Here is a 21,246-nt window from a genome sequence, read left to right on the forward strand (position 1 = left end):
ACTAATATCTGAGCTCATCCCCGCTAGTGATTGGCACAATGCTGTCACATGAGAGAAGTCCTCAGCCCTGTGTAGGCTTTGGGGTTGATTTACTAAAGGGAAAAAGACTGTGCACTTTGCAAAGTGCACTTGCACTCTTCAAGTGAAGTTGCCCCAGAGCTTAGTAAATGAGCATAAACTGTGCTGACTTCCATCACCCAATCATGTGCAAGCAAAAATGCATTTTTTTCATTGCACGTGATTGGGTACTCTTTGCAAAGTGAAGCCTTACCTCATTTACTAAGCTCTGGAGCAACTGCACTTTGCAAAGTGCACAGTCTATTTGCCTTTAGTAGATCAAGCCCTCTAAGTATTTTACACTTCACACCCAGAGTGCAGCACAGGAGGGAATGGAAGGAAAATATTTGCAGCCGGGGAAGGGCAGTTAAGTGAACCTGTTGCTTTGCCCTGTATTATCAAACCACAAGTTCACTTTAGGTTTTACAGTAAGATGTATTGATTTATTAGAAGAAATATACTACAGAGCCCCAATTGTTATTGCTGTCTGTACATATGTTGTGGTTCACCTCTCCCCCTTAACCTCAGACTCTCCAAAGATGTAACTCATAGATCAATTATACATAATCATGAGAATAGAAGCAGGAGGTATTGCTGTGTTTGAGCTGTCTTCTCATCCAACATACAAAAGCAGTGGAGACTCTGGGGGGATGGGAGGCTTAGTTACAGTGAGTGATAGCACGAAAAGCTCTATCCCACATGGTGCACATCTTTATCTTTATTTTTAAGAAATGTAAAATGGGGTTTGGATAATAAAGCCAAACTCCAGGCAGAGATGAAAGATACAAATTATTGCAACTCTATATTGCTTTATATATTCATTAAGAATTGGGGAGGGAAAAGCAGCACAAGGAGCTTAGCAGTTTTGCTGCAGTGCAAGGAGCATGCTGATAGGAGGATAGAGCAGGTTGACAAAGAGATGAGTTCATCAGTTTGCTGCTTCTCCTTTTACTGTCTAGACTAGGAGAAGAGTGACAAGGCCTGTAAGGGTTAAAGTGGTTCTAAACGCAGAAGGTTTTTTTATCTTAATGCATTCTATGCATTAAGATAAAAAACCTTCTGTGTGCAGCAGCCCCCCTAATACTTACCTGAGCCCCATCTCAATCCAACGATGTTGCACGAGAGCCTCGGCTGTCTGGTACTCTCCCTCCTTATTGGCTGAGACAACAACGGGCGTCATTGGCTCCCGTTGCTGTCAATCAAAGTCAGTGAGCCAATAAGGAGAGAGAGGAGGTGGGAGGCGAGCCGTGGCTCTGTGTTTGAATGGGCACACAGTGTAGCGGTTCGGCTCTGGTGCCCCCATAGCTAGCTGCTTGCTGTGGGGGCACTCGGCAGGGGGGGGAGGGGCCAGGAGCGCCGGCAAGGGACTTGAGAAAAGGAGGATCTGGTCTGCTCTGTGCAAAACCATTACACAGAGCAGGTAAGTATAACATATTTGTTATTTTCAAACAAAAAAACCCAAGACTTTAATATCACTTTAATTAAGTACATCAGAGAGAAATGTATTTCATATATTTTTAGCTGTTTGCCCAGAATTCAGCTTTGTGATCATTATTGTAAAATCATCTGCTTCACAGTATTTCATTTTTTAAACAAATACGTATGCACAAGTTTAAGATGTACCTGTTTTGCTCAGTGTGGAATGTTTAAAATGGTAACTACAGAGAAGTTATAGACACAGAACTGTATTGTAAAGGTCATAATGAAAGCCTTCAATAGACCAGGCATGTCAAACTAGTGTTTTATGTGACCCTTTTGAACCTTCTCTGCAGCCCTCAGTCGTTTAAAGTGGTTGCAAAGGTAAAAGGGTTTTTACCTTAATGCATGCTCTGCATTAAGGTAAAAAAACATTCCATGTCAGCCCCCCCCCCCTCCCCAGTATACTTACCTGAACCCAATGTCAGTTCAGCATTGTGCCCATCTGAAGCTGTTCTGTGCTTCTCTTCTTTACCCTCTTTAATCAGAAGGCTCAGCAACAGCAGCTGTCAATCACATTCTGTGACTAGAGAGGGGGGTTGGGGCTGACCTGCACTGTGTGTGTCAATATACATACACAGTGCAGCTCGGGATTGAGCTGCACCAGTGCCCAAAGCAGATTTCTATGGGGGACACTCAAAGAAGAGGAAGAGCCTGCAGCACCAGCAGGGGATCTCAGAAGAGGAGGATCGGGGCTGCTCTGTGAAAAAACAATGCACAGAGCAGGTAAGTATAACATGCTTGTTATTTAAAAAATTTTAGAAAAGAAAAATATAATCAATTTTAAGGAGGTAAAAAAATAATGTACCTTCAACTGTTCTCTTTTTGTTACACTCCCTTACATGATTGTTCAAATAAATCCTGCTGAAAGTAGTCTATGGCACCTTTATTTGGGACTTAATATATAGGATTTTTTTTTAACTATAATGTGCCATAATCTTTTTCTGGCACAAAGTAGGTTTATCTCTTAGCAGACAATGCGACCCCCATTAAGTAACATCAAAGAACAAGAGAAAGCTGGACGGCCGCACTCTGATGCAACACCTTTATTAAAGTACAATAAAATCTACACAGTCATAGAGGTACAGGAGCAAATTAACTAATGGGTGCTTAATCATAATCAGCTATGATTAACCACTTGCCGACCGCCTCACGCAGATATACTGCGGCAGAATGGCACGGGCAGACAAAGTAACGTATGGGTACGTTACTTGCCTCCCGCGGGCGGGGGGTCCGATCGGGCCCCCCCGGGGCCCGAGGCGGTCGGCTTCTGTCTGGGAGCGATCAGAGGTGAGGGGGAGGCTATCCATTCGTGGCCCCCCCCCCTTGCGATCGCTCCCAGCCAATGACATTCTTCCTCTGCTGCTGTATAGTAAACAGCAGCAGAGGAAGTGATGTCATCGCTCCTCGGCACTGTATAACTGTTACGGGTGATGCTGGTTAGTTAGGTTATTTTTTATAGTGTCAGGGCACCCGCCGTTTATTACCTAATAAAGGTTTAGCCCCCTGATCGCCGGCGGTGATATGCGTCGCCCCAGGCAGCGTCAGGTTAGCGCCAGTAGCGCTAACACCCACGCACGCAGCATACACCTCCCTTAGTGGTATAGTATCTGAACGGATCAATATCTGATCTGATCAGATCTATACTAGCGTCCCCAGCAGTTTAGGGTTCCCAAAAACGCAGTGTTAGCGGGATCAGCCCAGATACCTGCTAGCACCTGCGTTTTGCCCCTCCTCCCGGCCCAGCCCAGCCCACCCAAGTGCAGTATCGATCGACCACTGTCACTTCCAAAACACTAAACACACATAACTGCAGCATTTGCAGAGTCAGGCCTGATCCCTGCGATCGCTAACAGTTTTTTTGGTAGCGTTTTGGTGAACTGGCAAGCACCAGCGGCCTAGTACACCCCGGTCGTAGTCAAACCAGCACTGCAGTAACACTTGGTGACATGGCGAGTCCCATAAGTGCAGTTCAAGCTGGTGAGGTGGCAAGCACAAGTAGTGTCCCGCTGCCACCAAGAAGAAGACAAACACAGGCCCATCGTGCCCATAATGCCCTTCCTGCTGCATTCGCCAATCCTAATAATTGGGAACCCACCACTTCTGCAGTGCCCGTACTTCCCCCATTCACATCCCCAACCAAATGCAGTCGGCTGCATGAGAGGCATTTTCTTTATGTCCTCCCGAGTACCCCTACCCAACGAACCCCCCAAAAAAGATGTCGTGTCTGCAGCAAGCGTGGATATAGGCGTGACACCCGCTATTATTGTCCCTCCTGTCCTGACAATCCTGGTCTTTGCATTGGTGAATGTTTTGAACGCTACCATACACTAGTTGAGTATTAGCGTAGGGTACAGCACTGCACAGACTAGGCACACTTTCACAGGGTCTCCCAAGATGCCATCGCATTTTGAGAGACCCGAACCTGGAACCGGTTACAGTTATAAAAGTTACAGTTACAAAAAAAAGTGTAAAAAAAAACAAAAAACACAAAAAAATATATAAAATTTAAAAAAAAATAGTTGTCGTTTTATTGTTTTCTCTCTCTCTCTATTCTCTCTCTATCTATTGTTCTGCTCTTTTTTACTGTATTCTATTCTGCAATGTTTTATTGTTATTATGTTTTATCATGTTTGCTTTTCAGGTATGCAATTTTTTATACTTTACTGTTTACTGTGTTTTATTGTTAACCATTTTTTTATCTTAAGGTACGCCATTCACGAATTTGAGTGGTTATACCAGAATGATGCCTGCAGGTTTAGGTATCATCTTGGTATCATTCTTTTCAGCCAGCGGTCGGCTTTCATGTAAAAGCAATCCTAGTGGCTAATTAGCCTCTAGACTGCTTTTACAAGCAGTGGGCAGGAATGCCCCCCCCACCGTCTTCCATGTTTTTCTCTGGCTCTCCTGTCTCAACAGGGAATCTGAGAATGCAACCGGTGATTCAGCCAGCTGACCATAAAGCTGGTCAGAGACCAGAGTGGCTCCAAACATCTCTATGGCCTAAGAAACCGGAAGCTACGAGCATTTCATTACTTAGGTTTCGCCGGATGTAAACAGCGCCATTGGGAAATTGGGAAAGCATTTTATCACACCGATCTTGGTGTGGTCAGATGCTTTGAGGGCAGAGGAGAGATCTAGGGTCTAATAGACCCCAATTTTTTCAAAAAAGAGTACCTGTCACTACCTATTGCTATCATATGGGATATTTACATTCCCTGAGATAACAATAAAAATTATTAAAAAAAAAAAGAAATGAAAGGAACAGTTTAAAAATAAGATAAAAAAGCAAAAAAATAATAAAGAAAAAAAAAAAAAAGCACCCCTCTTCCCCCCTGCTCTCGCACAAAGGCAAACGCAAGCGTCGGTCTGGCAATATAGTGTGTTTTAGTGCATTCAAATTTAAAAAAGTGTGTTTTTTCCCAAAAAAATGTGTTTGAAAAATCGCTGCACAAATACTGTGTGAAAAAAAAAAATGAAACACCCACCATTTTAATCTGTAGGGCATTTGCTTTAAAAAAATATATAATGTTTGGGGGTTCAAAGTAATTTTCTTGCAAAAAAAATTTTTTTTCATGTAAACAAAAAGTGTCAGAAAGGGCTTTGTCTTCAAGTGGTTAGAAGAGTGGGTGATGTGTGATATAAGCTTCTAAATGTTGTGCATAAAATGTCAGGACAGTTCAAACCCCCCCAAATGACCCTATTTTGGAAAGTAGACACCCCAAGCTTTTTGCTGAGAGGCATGTCGAGTCCATGGAATATTTTATATTGTGACACAAGTTGCAGGAAAAAGACAATTTTTTTTTTTTTGCACAAAGTTGTCACTAAATGATATATTGCTCAAACATGCCATGGGAATATGTGAAATTACACCCCAAAATACATTCTGTTGCTTTTCCTGAGTACGGGGATACCACATGTGTGAGACTTTTTGGGAGCCTAGCCGCGTACGGGACCCCGAAAACCAAGCACCGCCTTCAGGCTTTCTAAGTGCGTAAATTTTTGATTTCACTATTCACTGCCTATCACAGTTTCGGAGGCCATGGAATGCCCAGGTGGCACAACCCCCCCCCCCCCCAAAATACCCTATTTTGGAAAGTAGACACCCCAAGGTATTTGCTGAGAGGCATGGTGAGTATTTTGCAGACCTCACTTTTTGTCACAAAGTTTTGAAAATTGAAAAAAGAAAAAAAAATGTTTTTTTCTTGTCTTTCTTCATTTTCAAAAACAAATGAGAGCTGCAAAATACTCACCATGCCTCTCAGCAAATAGCTTGGGGTGTCTACTTTCCAAAATGGGGTCATTTGGGGGTGGTTTGTGCCACCTGGGCATTCCATGGCCTCCGAAACTGTGATAGGCAGTGAAGAGTGAAATCAAAAATTTACACCTTTAGAAATCCTGAAGGCGGTGATTGTTTTTCGGGGCCCCGTACGCGGCTAGGCTCCCAAAAAGTCCCACACATGTGGTATCCCCATACTCAGGAGAAGCAGCTAAATGTATTTTGGGGTGCAATTCCAAATATGCCCATGGCCTGTGTGAGCAATATATCATTTAGTGACAACTTTGTGCAAAAAAAAAAAAAATTGTCACTTTCCCGCAACTTGTGTCAAAATATAAAATATTCCATGGACTCTCTGCATGGTCTCTCGGCAAATAGCTTGGGGTGTCTACTTTCCAAAGTGGGGTCATTTGGGGGGTATTTTTGCCATCTGGGCATTTTATGGCCTTCAAAACTGTGAGTATTTTGGGGTGCAATTCTGCATAGCCTGTGTGAGCAATATATCATTTAGTGACAATTTTTTGTAATTTTTTTTTTTTTTGTCATTATTCAATCACTTGGGACAAAAAAATAATATTCAATGGGCTCAACATGCCTCTCAGCAATTTCCTTGGGGTGTCTACTTTCCAAAATGGGGTCATTTAGGGGGGTTTTGTACTGCCCTGCCATTTTAGCACCTCAAGAAATGACATAGGCAGTCATAAACTAAAAGCTGTGTAAATTCCAGAAAATGTACCCTAGTTTGTAGACGCTATAACTTTTGCGCAAACCAATAAATATACACTTATTGACATTTTTTTTTACCAAAGACATGTGGCCGAATACATTTTGGCCTAAATGTATGACTAAAATGGAGTTTATTGGATTTTTTTATAACAAAAAGTAGAAAATATCATTTTTTTTCAAAATTTTCGGTCTTTTTCCGTTTATAGCGCAAAAAATAAAAACCGCAGAGGTAATCAAATACCATCAAAAGAAAGCTCTATTTGTGGGAAGGAAAGGATGCAAATTTCGTTTGGGTACAGCATTGCATGACCGCGCAATTAGCAGTTAAAGTGACACAGTGCCTAATTGTAAAAAGTGCTCTGGTCAGGAAGGGGTTAAATCGTTAAGGGGCTGAAGTGGTTAAGCACCCATGGGTGGTGTGAAACGTGTTAGCTAATTTGCTCCTGTACCTCTGTGACTGTATGGATTTTACTGGACTTTAATAAAGGTGTTGCATCGGAGTGCGGCCATCCAGCTTTCTCTTGTTCTTTGATATTACTTGCAGAGCCAGCACCTGTGCTTTCATCAGCATGGGAGGTGTAATCATGGAATAACTGCCTGGAGCGGTGTATACTCATCCCTTAAAGAAGTAGTTCTCTTCAGCCCACTATTTCATCTGAGTTTGACATGCCGGCTTTAGACATTCATAGATCAGTATTAATATGTACTAGGAACTGCAGGTGTTTCCACTAATCAGATACAAACTCTTGGGATAGGTTTTAATCATTCAGGTTTTAATTGGTGGCAGAGGGATAGTAACTCCATTTCTCATCAAGTACACAGCAATGCATCAGGCCTTTAGCTTATAGAAAAATTTGAACATTTCTCATTAGGCAAGAACTTGAATCATTAGTAAATTACTCCAGCAAAGTAAAGTTCTATCAGAAAACTTTGTACTGCAACATTGCTCTAACCAGGTCCTCAGCAACCAACGGTGGCTAAACATTGTGGCCCAAACAAACTATTTAATGTGATATTAAAGTTGGCATTCTACTTTAATCTCACACTACTGAGGGTTCTAACATTTTTGAGCAATCACCCAATTTTTAACACATTAAGTCAATCAGCCTGCTGCAAGATTGGCAACAGGGGGCAAATTGCTTAGTAGCGAGGGACTAAAATAATGTTTGAACTTTAACTCTGCTGGCCACACACACTGCAATTTTTCCAGACCTTGAACCAGTTCTGTAATCAATCACAGAAAAAAGAAAACTCTCACAGCAAACGAAAACCAGCCATTTAGAGTTATATATCTAGTTAATTGTTTTGCAGTCAAAGTTAATTGGCAGTGTATGTAAGTAGTAGAAAATTGCTATGTCTATAGTCAGCATTATAGTGCACGTTTAAGTTCTCTTAAGAAGTCAGGTATCATTTTGAAGACAGTAGGAGCTTTTGCATGATTTCTAAATAATATACTTCTACTAAGTATAGGAACACACACCGAGGGGATATGTATTGGAATACAGACTAAAAAAAGGCATGATATATCTCTGATGTTTTAAGCCTTTTTTAATCAGTTGTTAATCCTTCCTGTACTTTCATTTAGGCTTTCCATATCCAGTCCTTCTTTTTTTTACTTCTTTTTTTTATTGGAAAATAAGGATTGAAGACGGGTTAAAAGTTGATTGATTATAATCCTGCATTTTTATTCTGCTTTCCAGTATTATTAAAACAAGAACTTCTTGTATTTTTAATTAGGCAAACTAAAATACTGTATTGTGCTAAATATTTTGCTGATTTTAGAAAGAAATAGATTATAAACGTTCAACAAATCGAGTAAAAATTATAATAAACCTAAGGAAACTGAAGGATATTTGTGTAATTGTAAATCCCTTATTATTAGAGGTATGTTAACATGCCAAGATGTAGAAAAAAACATTTTCTCCTACATTTTTCTAATATTCTCCATTATATCATGAATACTGTAACTTTATTCCCTTTTGCAGTTTTAAATTAGATCCTTTGCCCTTGTTTGTAAGGACTGTGCATACTGGTGGCTTTTTGTAACTAGGTTAGTCACGCATGCAATTCTTAATGTGTATCGTAATAAATAAATGCTATAATAATATAAGCCTAACTGAAGTTATATTAGTAATATGAATTGTAGTTTACCTCTATGCTGTAATAGTAATAATAATAATAATAATAATGTGCTCCAGTTATTTTTTCGATTAAAAATTTACAACACACTCATTGCCAAAGCTATTAAAATATCTCTATAAAAGGAGTTATTGTAAATGAGACTACTTGTGTAAAATGTAGAGAGAGGCTTCTCTTCTCACAGACACGTGTTATATCAAAAGTGTCTTAGGCGTTTTGTTCAAAAGTTCAGTAGCCAGGCTGTCTTAAAACAAAGTGTGAGTTTATTTGGTCACACTTGGCAACAACTTGAAAATATATACAAAGTTAAATTCTTCTTACAGCTTGATGTAATAAAACAAAAGATAATAGGAACAAAAACTTGTAGCAAGAAAGTTCAAGAGATGCTTCAGCTCTGTCTGTGCTTCTGTCAGAGAGGTGTCTGCTCTAGCAGCTGTTTGTGAGGTAGGCTGTATATAGGCCTAAAGTAAACAAAATGTCTTCTTCAGTGTAAGGATGTGTGTCTGAAAGTGTCCTTCTTTGTGTGTGTGAAAAAGTAGTGAAGTCTACTAGTCAGCAAACTACAGCCATAACCGTATACAGCTAGAACTAAAAATGAAATGATCATATATGTGATTATTCTAAATATTCTCTTTGCCAATAGCTGACACGTCTCTTAAGCTTCTTTGATTGACAACAACACACAGCAGATTCCTATAAAAAACTCAAGGTGAATGACCTTTCTAAATGGCCGAATTCTTGTAATGGATATGCTTTAAGCTACAGAAATGCAATTCTGTACCAAAACTTACAAATGCATAATAAACTATAATTGAATATATACAAATGTATATTATTTCACACAAACTCAATCTAGCTAACTAATTAAGTAACTATATCAAATAACTAACTATATTATAGATAATATATGTTTTTACTTTTAAAAGATCTTTACAAGTATCTTGCTGAATTCTATGACAGATACTCTGAGTATATTCTTATCTGTGAAACCACTGACCTGCTGAACTTTAGTCATTAAATTTGTACATGGAGAACAACTGGTACAAAAATGACATGCACACAACCTAGCTATTTCAAGATTCCTCTTATGCTGAGCTGAGTGAGCTTTTTCAAAGTCAAAGCATAAAAGGGAACTCAGACTGCATAAATACAGATCTTGATTATAAAGCCAAATTAATATAATTATTCTATAACTTGTAATTGTGCAACGGTCAAGCAAATGAAAAAGCAACACATTTTTGAATATCACAGTCGGTGCAGTGTTCAGTAGAATCATTTTGGTTAATTTAAAGTTACACAATTGTAGTAATTGTTAAGTATCCTTGCAATTGTGAATGCTGCACAGGCCATAGTGGTATATATTTGATAAAAGGTCTTACCTCTGGCAAATAAGTTGGAGAAGTCTGTCTCGGTGCGCCGTAACCTTGAATCCGTCTCAATGTTCTCACAGACAAGGAGGTTCTTGGAGGACTGTCTCTCCTTGAAGGAACTCACAATTCTGCTCTTGTCCTCCAAACTGTTGTTCCTTTGCAGGAAACCTACATTATTACAAACAGAACAAGTCAGAGGCAGGCTCTTATCGTCCCTCAGCATAGTGACAGCTGAAGAGATTTCTGGCTTTAGGACAGTAGATCAACTGGAAGGCTATCATGCAAAGTGCTGAACAGGCCTGTTGTATGGACCATTTATAGGGGGTTATCTGATAATAGGAGGCTGAACACAAAGTGACATCAGCAGACAGTTAAAAAAAAACAAAACAGATTCCACCCATGCAAAAGTTGATCATACAGATTACACTCCACTACTCAACCACTAGGAAGCAGTTCAGGATGAGTCAGTGCTCTTACAGCCTGCAGGCAAAGTTTAGGGACTAAGCAGACAGAGAGGGTAGTGATGGATGATTAATAGCCGGACTACTTTCACTCAGCCTCTTGTTGCTCCTTTCCAAAGGAAGGATAATAAAATCCTTATCGCCCCATAACTGCATCAGTATGAAGCACTCATTTGTTACATAACCTTACATTTCAGAAGGGTAAATTAATTCCATGACATAGCTGATTAGTGGAATTGGAACTCTCGCAAAGGCTGTGGATCATATTTTTTTCCCAGTCGATAGTGGTGTTAACAGACAGCAGTAGAGCCAGGGTAAATGACATGTAATTAATTGCAATGCCATGTATCATTTGGCAGACAGAAGCTAATGCCATCATGTCTTTGTAGTTTTACGATTCTGAGCAACCATTGTCATCAAAAGAATTAGCCTTGACATAGATGGCCAGATGCATTATCAAGAGCAATGTGAGACGAGACAAATACTGTTCTCAAAGGCATTAGTTGCCTTGCCAATTGGTGCTAGTGGTACAAATACTGTGAATGCTTTCTTCCATTTTCTTTATAAATAGTGGATTGGCTAAAGCCAGTTCATACCTCCAAGGAATTTGCAAACAATGATATCAAGTATTTCAGTAGTCCAAAGCATTCATTGTTACACCCTAATGAAGTACTACCAATACCGATATTCACAAGATTATCACAGGTGACATTCAAATATTGCTACCAGATGTGAACCAAATATTAGCACACTAATAACTACACATGTCACTGTGGGGTTGACCCTCTAAAACTGGAGAGTGCAAAATCGGGTGCAGCTGTGAATGGTAGCCAATCAGCTTCTAACTTCAGCTTGTTCAATTAAGCTTTGACAAATAAACCTGGAAGCTGACTGGTTTCTATACAGAGCTACACCAGATTTTGCACTCTCCAGTTTTAGTAAATCAACTTCAATCAGATTGTGCCAACGTTTTCAGATTTACTGACAAATATGTGGCACAAGGGCTTGCCTGTTTAGATATAGATTGAATGGAAAGTTGGATGGATCCTTGTACTTCATAGTTGTTGGTAAATCTAAAAGTGATTGTACAGTGCCTTGCAAAAGTATTTACCCCCCTTGGCTTTTTACTTATTTTGTTACATTACAGCCTTTAGTTCAATGTTTTTTAATCTGAATTATATGTGATAGATCAGAACACAATAGTCTATAGTTGGTGGAGTAAAATTAGAAAAATATATACATAAAACTATATTTCAGAAATAAAAAACTGATAATTGGCATGTGCGTATATATATTCAGTCCCTTTGTTCTGAAGTCCATAAAAAGCTCTGGCGCAACCAATTACCTTCAGAAGTCACATAATTAGTGAAATGATGTCCACCTGTGTGCAATCTAAGTGTCACATGATCTGTCATTACATATACACACCTTTTTGAAAGGCTCAAAAGGCTGCAACACCTAAGCAAGAGGCAACACTAACCAAACACTGCCATGAAGACCAAGGAACTCTCCAAACAAGTAAGGGACAATGTTGTTGAGAAGTACAAGTCAGGGTTAGGTTATAAAAAACATCCAAATCTTTGATGATCCCTAGGAGAACCATCAAATCTATCATAACCAAATGGAAAGAACATGGCACAACATCAAACCTGTCAAGAGACGGCCGCACACCAAAACCCATGGACAAGGCAAGGAGGGCATTAATCAGAGAATCAGCACAGAGACCTAAGGTAACCCTGGAGGAGCTGCAGAGTTCCACAGCAGAGACTGGAGTATCTGTACATAGGACGACAATAAGCCATACGCTCCATAGAGTTGGGCTTTATGGCAGAGTGGCTAGAAGAAAGCCATTACTTTCATCAAAAAAAAAAAAATGGCACGTTTTCAGTTTGCGAAAAGACATGTGGGAGACTCCCAAAATGTATAGAGGAAGGTGCTCTGGTCTGATGAGACTAAAATTTAACTTTTTGGCCATAAAAGAAAACGCTATGTCTGGCGCAAACCCAATACATCACATCACCCAAAGAACAACATCCCCACAGTGAAACATGGCGGTGGCAGCATCATGCTGTGGGGATGTTTTTCAGCGGTCGGGTCTGGGAACTGGTCAGAGTTGAGGGAAAGATGGATGGTGCTAAATACAGGGATATTCTTGAGCAAACCCTGTACCACTCTGTGTGTGATTTGAGGCTAGGATGGAGATTCACCTTCCAGCAGGACAATGACCCCAAGCACACTGCTAAAGCAACACTTGAGTGGTTTAAGGGAAAACATGTAAATGTGTTGGAATGGCCTAGTCAAAGCCTAGACCTCAATCTAATAGAAAATCTGTGGTCAGACTTAAAGATTGCTGTTCACAAGCAAAACCAACTTGAAGGAGCTGGAGCAGTTTTGCAAGGAGGAATGGGCAAAAATCCCAGTGGTAAGATGTGGCAAGCTCATAGAGACTTATCCAAAGCGACTTGGAGCTGTGATAGCCGCAAAAGGTGGCTCTACAAAGTATTGACTTTTAGGGGGGTGAATAGTTATGCACATTTGTTGTTTGCTTCACAGTAAAAACAAAAAACATCTTCAAAGTTGTGGGCATGTTCTGTAAATTAAATGATGCAAATCCTCAAACAATCCATGTTAATTCCAGGTTGTGAGGCAACAAAACACGAAAAATGCCCAGGGGATAAATACTTTTGCAAGGCGCTGTACATACTGTAGGTTGTACATTTAGATTGAAACATATGTAGACAGTTTTAGAGCTTTTACAAAGCCAGAGCTAAATGAGTTCTCTTTAAAAGATTAAATTATCATATCCATATGCTCTGATGTATCTGCTGTGCAACCTTAATTTTCTCATTTATATTATACAGGAAATTAAAATAGCAAACAAAGAGGTCATATGCGTTAGAGAGAGATTGAAAAGCAGCAAAGTATTTGTACTATTTTACAGTAAATTGTCTACATTCTTTTACTGTTGTGATGTGTATGTGACTTGTCTCACCACAATGCTATATAGTTAATATGAGTCCTTTCTTTAAAGCGGGGGTCCACCTATCTATCGTTTTTTTTTTTTTTAGTTCATTCACAAACTTTTCTTCTCAGCATTTCATACTCACATATTGTGTGTAATATGTCCGCCTGTGTCAGATTTCGTCGGAAAGAATAACTTATATTATTCACTGCAGGCGGTTTCCATCTTCATTGTGGGCATTTGAAGCCCACAAGCATTTATTTCCTGGATGTGGTGAATGCTGTGCTCCCAGCATTCACTGCTCATTCCTGCACATGCTCAGTGGCATCCTGGGAAGCCTGAGACTAGCTCCCAGGAGTCTGGGAGAGGCTAGAAACACGCCTACTCCCATGGGAGGAGAACCAGGAAGTGCAAAGAAGAATAGAAAAATAAAAGGTAATTACGGCGATTTAAATTTTTTTAAACGGCATGTCAGCATCTAGGCAAGGAAGAGAATACATACAGATATTGTTCAAAATTTGGGCGGAACCCCGCTTTAAAGAGATAATTGCTTTATCACCTTCAGTTGTCATCTTGTAGATAGTGTAGTAATGGCTTCTGGGATAGTATGAATTGGTGTTGAAATTCTAGTAAAGCTGCTTTGTGAACTATTTAAAGTAAAACTCCATCTTGACTAAAACACCTGTATAGTTTCTCATGGCCAGTGCTGCTTAGAGGTATAAACACAACCCATTAACAGGTTTATCTAGAATCTGGAACTGAAAGTACTGTTAATATACAGATCAGGTGCACTTAAAAGTCACACCTAGATTCATTCTCTGTCTGTTCCCATCCAATTTAAGATCACTGTTCCAATAGGTGCTGTGCTGAATCTGCACCCTCAACATCACTGGACTATGGCGAATAACACCATTACTGGAATGAAACCAACCGCTGCTTTATGGGAGTTGAGCGTTTCCTTTGGCACTTCTTAAAGGAATCTTGTAATGAAAGAAATTTGGAAGCCACCATTGCGGACCTATTTTTTAAACATACTACTTGCCTGGATGTCTCGGGTCTTAAAACTTTTTTAACCAAGGACTTCTGGGAAGAAGGAGTGCACATGTATTGTTTATTTTAATTCCATTACCTTGAGATGTAAAATTGTTTGATAGAAACAGCCAACAAATTCCAGCTGTACATGTTCATTTTTCTGCTGATTCTCATTTCTGAAAGATCTTTTTTAACAACGATCTTATCAAAAACCTTCTACATAAAAGACAAATTCAAATTTTTCTTTAAGAAGGCTGTGCTGTACCAGTCAGGGCAATACCTGGATTAGGGCTGAAGGTAAATATGCTACTGGGTGAGTTATGCTCAGTGGGGTGGGCAAAATGTATTTAAAGACAACTTCAGCAAAGGTAAAGTTGTCCTTTAACATAGTCTTTTTCTTCCTTTGTCTAATGTCTATGGGTAGCTGTAAAGTTTATTAACTATAATACGCTGAAGAGGAGAAGGAGCCATTTACAAATCCAAACTTTTTAGAATTTTTAGAAATCTTGCAGTATCCCCCCCCCCCCCCCCTTCCCGAACTGCAGGGGTTTAATGCTTGTTTAGACTAGGAGTGCAGTAATAAGGTTTATTACCTACCTTATCCTGTGGCAGACTCCAGTGCTTTTCACTTCTACCCAAAGTTCCAGTCCGTGGGTGAGTTTTGGGCAGTCCTTCAGCATCATTACATATGATGCAGGGCTGTTAACCCTGTATTGTACTTGGAGGAGGTAAGCACGCGACCCTGGCTGGGAACCCCCCACCATGCAAGGTTAGTCCAGCAATCTCCCCCCCTGAGCTGTTGTGTTCTGACAGGGGGACAGCCCCCGCTCCGCTAGAACACTCCAATCAGCACTTTGGCTGAGAGCGCTGATCGGGAGTCGGTCAGCTGCTGGTTTTCCAGCACGCACGTCTGATGGAAGCTGGCCAAACGGCTGTCTTCTGTCGGCCAGACTAACATACACATAGGCAGAATGTTGGCCGGTTTATTTTGAACCGGCAAATGTCTCCCGACATTCTGTGTATGGGGCTTTAGAGAGGCAACATCACTGAACGGGACACATAGACTGAAGAAATCTGCTGCAGTCAGAAATAAGGTAAGTATCACACCTCTTTTTTTTGCACTCCTGGACTAAGTGAGCATATATCCTCTAAAGCATGGGGGGGCACTTCAAGTGTAGATTTTTTCTGATTCTCAGAGCTCAGTTGTAAAAAGTTTTCCTTCAGGTAAATTTTATTTATTGCATATTAATATTATATATAGCATTCTATCTAGTCAGGGGGGAACTCTAGTCTCCTATTCACATCTAAAACTTTGTATTCCTCTCGGCTGTACTAAAAAAGGTATGCTGTTGAATTGAACTCAATGAATCATCACAGTAATGACTTGAATACACAAACTGGGCTTCAAAGCAAGCGGAGAACGTGTTGCTGGCTCTTTAGCTAACTCATAGTCCTCTGGGAATTCTCCTTTGTATGCTAAAGTTTCATGTACACTACAGCTCCTAAACTTGAGTTTAGGAGCTTTTGGCGTTTTTTTTCCTAAACTCAACTTCATAAAAGTCTATGGGGTTGATTTACTAAAGGCAAATAGACTGTACACTTTGCAAAGTGCAATTGCACTCTGCAAGTGCAGTTGCTCCAGAGCTTAGTAAATTAGGTAAAGCTTCACTCTTCAAAGAATACCCATTCACGTTCAAAGAAAATTTAAAAAACAGCCTTTTTGCTTGCACATGATTGGATGATAGAGGTGAGCAGAGCTTTTCTTCATTTACTAAGCTCTGGAGCAACTGCTCTCGCAGCGTGCAACAGCACGCAGCAAAGTGCACAGTCAATTTCCTTTAGTAAATCAGCCCCATCGTGTCTATGTACACATAGGTTTTTAGCAGAGTTTAGGAGCTGCTGTGGTTAGAGGAGTTTCAATCTACCTCAACCTTCCTCTCCTGAACACGGAACAATTGTGTTCCAGATAGGAACGCTTTGACCGCCGGACGCAAAAAACGCAGTAAAATTGTGGCATGATTTTGCCACGTTTTGCGTATTCCCGCAGCCAGCGGTCAAAGTAGGCTATGTGTTCATGAAGCCTAAACCCAAAGAAGAAATCCTAGCCAGGCTGGGACTACTGTAGCCATTAAGCACAGTGTGTGTTCACATGGAAATATGACCCTGGCAAGCCCACAAGGTCCCAGATTTTATAATTTGTTCCACCTTACAAACAATTCTGCTCAGATTGTAAAGCGAATGGTCTGCAACTATTACATAGGAACCTTGACAATTAAAATAAAAGCAGTGCATTAGGTATACAGATCCCAAAAATGTGAATGAGCTGGTGTCCTTTGTGGAGCAACATACTTCTACTAAGGATTACCAAGGACATCTCAGGAATCTTCCCTCCAAGCCGGTAGCACATGGAAAAAGGAAAACATGAACTTCAGGTGAGACTGTTCCTTTTTGTCAAAATGGTTTAAAAAAAGCTCTTAATGGAGGGGATAGACACCCATAGATGGCAGATTTAAACGGCTGTCTAGACCAAAAGGAGTCCATTCCCTGAGAGAGATATGGCATATTAGGTGTTGGTAGTGCAAACGACTGAGACATATGGCAGACAATTTTGCCATGTTACATGAGTCTATGAAATGTGACTTGGGGAATCATATGTCACTATTTGCTAGGCCTGTTCTTGCAGGACACGGAGGAACTGTGACTGAAAGGCTGATATGTCCTATAACAATAGGACATCTGATGGAGGCAACATTGGATTCTGGCAGACATGTCAAACTGGCCCTTGCCAGCCGGGTATTTACAAATCATTTACAAATGAATGCACCCCAACCACATTTTTGTAGTCCACTGGTATCCTTGATTATATCTGAGGTTCCTTTTGAGAGGGTTGCTATGCATCTGGTCAGACCACTGCCAAAGTCCACCGGGGGACACTAGCACAAATTGATATCTCTTGAGTATGCCACCCAAATCCAAATCCATCTCTGATGAAATAGCTGTTCCACAAGTTTTCCCATACCAACATTCCTAAAGAAATTTTGGCAGACCAAGGACCCCCTTTTACGTAAAAAGGTAACCAAAGAACTGCGCCAATTGTTGATTTTACACACCTCGGTGTACCACCCCCAAACTGGTAGGCTAATACAATGGTTCAGTAAAACCCTGACAGGTATGTTAAAAAAGTGGTTAATAAGGATGCAAAAGACTGGGACTTCCTGTTGCCATTTCTAATATTTTCATAAAGGGAAGCACCACAGCTGTCCACAGAGGGGACTCCTGAATAAAGACCAGGAAACATGGGGGCATATGTCACAAAAAAATAGTCAAACACAATGCTCAGATGTGGGATGGGATAGCAGCAGTAATTTCCATAGTTTGAGAACATATGCAGCAAGCCAAAGGGAGAAGGCCAGGGCTAACACTTGTTCTGCTAAAATCAGAACCTTTAACTTGGAAGGCAGAGTATTAGTTTTGGTGCCCATTTTAGGGAGTACATCTCTAACAAAGTGGCAGGTCAAAAAACACTGCACTAACCATACATTTACACTACCAATAATGTGTGTACAATTAAATATGTAATAATAAATGTGTACAGTTGCTGCTCTTCACATCCAAAGAATTAATAACAACTAATAGTGCAATGCAACCAAAAACCTAAACATATATCTAAAATAGTGCAATATATGCCGGTGATATATAATTAAAAATCCATATGAATTAAATATACAATAAACAATAACAATAATGTGCTGTATATAAACAGACACAAACACAAAGTCTTTCAAAAATTTTAATATAATTCCTTTATTATTGCGCCAACAAAAAAGCTGCCAAACAACACACATAAAATGTTTTCTTGTGATATTTTTTTTCCATAATTTTACATTTTTATGGCCGATGTTTGACAGCTTTTTGTTGTCATAAGGATAAAAACATTATTTTTTAATGATATTGTTTGTCTGACACTGTACAGTAGATTAAAGTTCTGAGAAACAAATTTCTAAAATAAAATTGGCTGTACAACTGTCCAAAATTAGAGAGGGCAGAACTCTCGTTTTAGTTACTTGCGGGGATATTGGAGGCAGAACACTTTGTTTAAAAAAAATCACCATGTATAAAACAGCTACGGTATAAGAATAACAGACAATCAATGTGAAATGAGATCATAGGTTTGATGGGTAACAAAAAATGCTGTCAGATACACCCATCTTCACTTTTACATGAAATGTATTAAAATGTATTTAAGTACGGCATATTTCCCAGACTGTTACTCTTTTAAATCTAACTTCAACTGGCACTCTTTCCTCTGAATTTTTCCAGTTTTTTCCTTACAGTGCTCTGGTCTTGGTTTTTTAATCTTCAGTAGGGCCACTATCTGCATAGAGTTTGTATGCCCTCCCTGTGGCACCAAATTGCCCATAGTTTAGGACTGTGATGGGGACATACGTTTATGCTTTTTTGTGAGCAGGGGCTGATAATTGTTTATGTTGACCAAGGTAGATGTTTGTAAATTATAAGAATATGAGGTTGATTTACTAAAGCTGGAGAGTGTGAAAACTGGTGCAGCTGTGCATAGAAACCAATCAGCTTCCAGGTTTTCTTGTCTAAGTTTAATTGAACAAGCTGAAGTTAGATGCTTATTGGCTACCAGCTGCACCCTCCAGTTTTGGTAAACAACCCCTATGTCTTTTCACTGATTTTTTTTTTTTTTCATATTGACATGACAGAACAAATAATGTAGCAAGGGCATGTCTTGTGTGTCAAAATTTTGGAGAGAAAACCTGTCTCTCTTCCTTGTCTAGGCAAGTTTGAAAGGAATCCAGTAGCTTCATGGTTGTGCGAGCAAGGGCATTAACTTATAGCCAATTATTGCTCTTCAGCCCCATGCACTGAAGTGGCATCCAGTTGCCAGGCAACTGAGTTTTTTTTTTTTCTCATTGAGTTCTAAATCTGCACACAGGGTCATTTGCATTAGCAAATTTAGCTCAACTGCACATTAAAACCATAACTTAATTCACCAGGCATTGTGCCAGCAAATAATTACAGGCATAGCTTGGTTCCATGGAAATCAATCTATAGTGTCGGATGATGCCTTTTCAGAGCGTTTATGTCCATGAATACAGATGTTTATGTGATGTCACCCAGGTGTTGAGTTTTCACATGAAAATTTAGCAGTGTCGCCAACCTCCGGCAACATTTGTTTACTGACAAAACTTGTAAAATTTACTGGCGGAGCACAATTTTTTACTGACAACCTGAAAAAAATGACAGAACTCCTGTTAAAAAGGAAGACAACTGATATTTAAACAGGATAAACACAATGGGGGTTATTTACGAAAGGAAAATCCACTTTGCAATACAAGTGCAAAGTGCACTTGAAATTGCACTAAAAGTGCACTTAGAAGTGCAGTCGCTGTAAATCTGAGGGGAATATCTGACATGAGGGGAAGCTCTGCTGATTTTATCATCCAATCAATGCAAAATAAAATGCTGTTTTTTATTTTCTTTGCATGTCCCCCTTGGATCTACAGTGACTGCACTTCCAAGTGCACTTTCAGTGCAATTTCAAGTGCACTTCGCACTTGTAGTTTGCACTTGTTGTGCAAAGTGGATTTGCCTTTAGTAAATAACCCCCAATATGAAAACACTGACCATACCCTTAACAAGTAATTTACCTGTTTTACAGTTAAAAAGCCAACACAGGATGACAAATTATCAGCCCCTGATATTTACAGACAGTTGTAAAAAATGATTGATTTTTACAAACTGTCAGTACATTTATTGAAGGTTGGCAACCCTGTAGTTTAGGAGCATTTAAAAGGAATTTTGCCCTTATAGAAGTGGAAATAGGAAGTTTGCAAAATGTTGTTTCTGCCAGCAAAAGCAAACGATTTATGCCTTCCGAAATGACAGACAGTTAGTGATTCAGCTATGTGTAGGTTTATGATCGACAGCTCAACCAATAATCTCTGTGATGTCATGGCTATCTAGGCCAGAGTAATGGAGATGAAAGGAGGCATGAGGGAGATTGTGAGAAAAGAGCCTTGTTCTACTTGCCTATGGGTCCTATAGCAAAGGTATTGGCTGCAGTTCTCCCACTCACCCTTAGATTGAATAAGTGTCTATAAGGAACATAATTACCTTGGTCTGACATGCACTTAGGGGTCTATTTATACAAAATTTGTTGGACGAATATGACAAGCATTCGCCTATTCTTGATAAATTCTGATTGTATTTTTCTTAATTCAGAGATTTCCTTATGACCGTCAACTCCATCTAGTGGCCATAATGTGGTGTTCCAGAAATACCTCATTCAGAAAAAATGCTGCATTATGGCTAAAACATGATTCAAAAAAGCTGCGCTGAAAAGTCACATTGAGTATATCCACAAAATGCCACGGAGATAGGAATTCAAAGTAAAAGTTTTAAGCCTTGATATCACCACAGTGTGCACGCACAAAATTAAAAGTGCCCGTCCACCGTAGCTGTAGATTCTGCTTAACAGACGGCAAGCTTAAAAGACAGGTGGCTATAACCCAGCCTAGGCCTTTTAGCGTGCTGATGACCACATATGACGGTAAATGGAAAGATGCAGCTCGCTCCCTCTATCCCGCTGGAGTGTCCGTACTAAAAAGGATGCTCAAGGAAAGAGAAGACTACCCATAGTGTAATAACGTCTCAGTGTCCAGCTTGTTGTATAAAAAAAACTTCTCCTTTATTTTATAGCCACCTGTCTTTTAAGCT

General features: G+C 39.8%; 1 protein-coding gene across 3 annotated transcripts in view; it reads right to left on the reverse strand.

The window, feature by feature from the left end:
• The window catches only part of LOC141147006 (glutamate decarboxylase 1), a 174,365-nt gene that overhangs the window by 67,899 nt on the left and 85,220 nt on the right, over positions 1–21,246 (reverse strand). For all 3 annotated transcript variants that reach the window (XM_073633928.1, XM_073633929.1, XM_073633927.1), the window contains one exon: positions 10,057–10,215. In XM_073633928.1, coding sequence (XP_073490029.1) covers positions 10,057–10,215 — 159 coding nt within the window. The remainder of the gene's footprint in view (positions 1–10,056; positions 10,216–21,246) is intronic.

This window comes from Aquarana catesbeiana, linkage group LG06 (assembly GCF_042186555.1).
Source record: "Aquarana catesbeiana isolate 2022-GZ linkage group LG06, ASM4218655v1, whole genome shotgun sequence".
Lineage (NCBI taxonomy): Eukaryota > Metazoa > Chordata > Amphibia > Anura > Ranidae > Aquarana > Aquarana catesbeiana.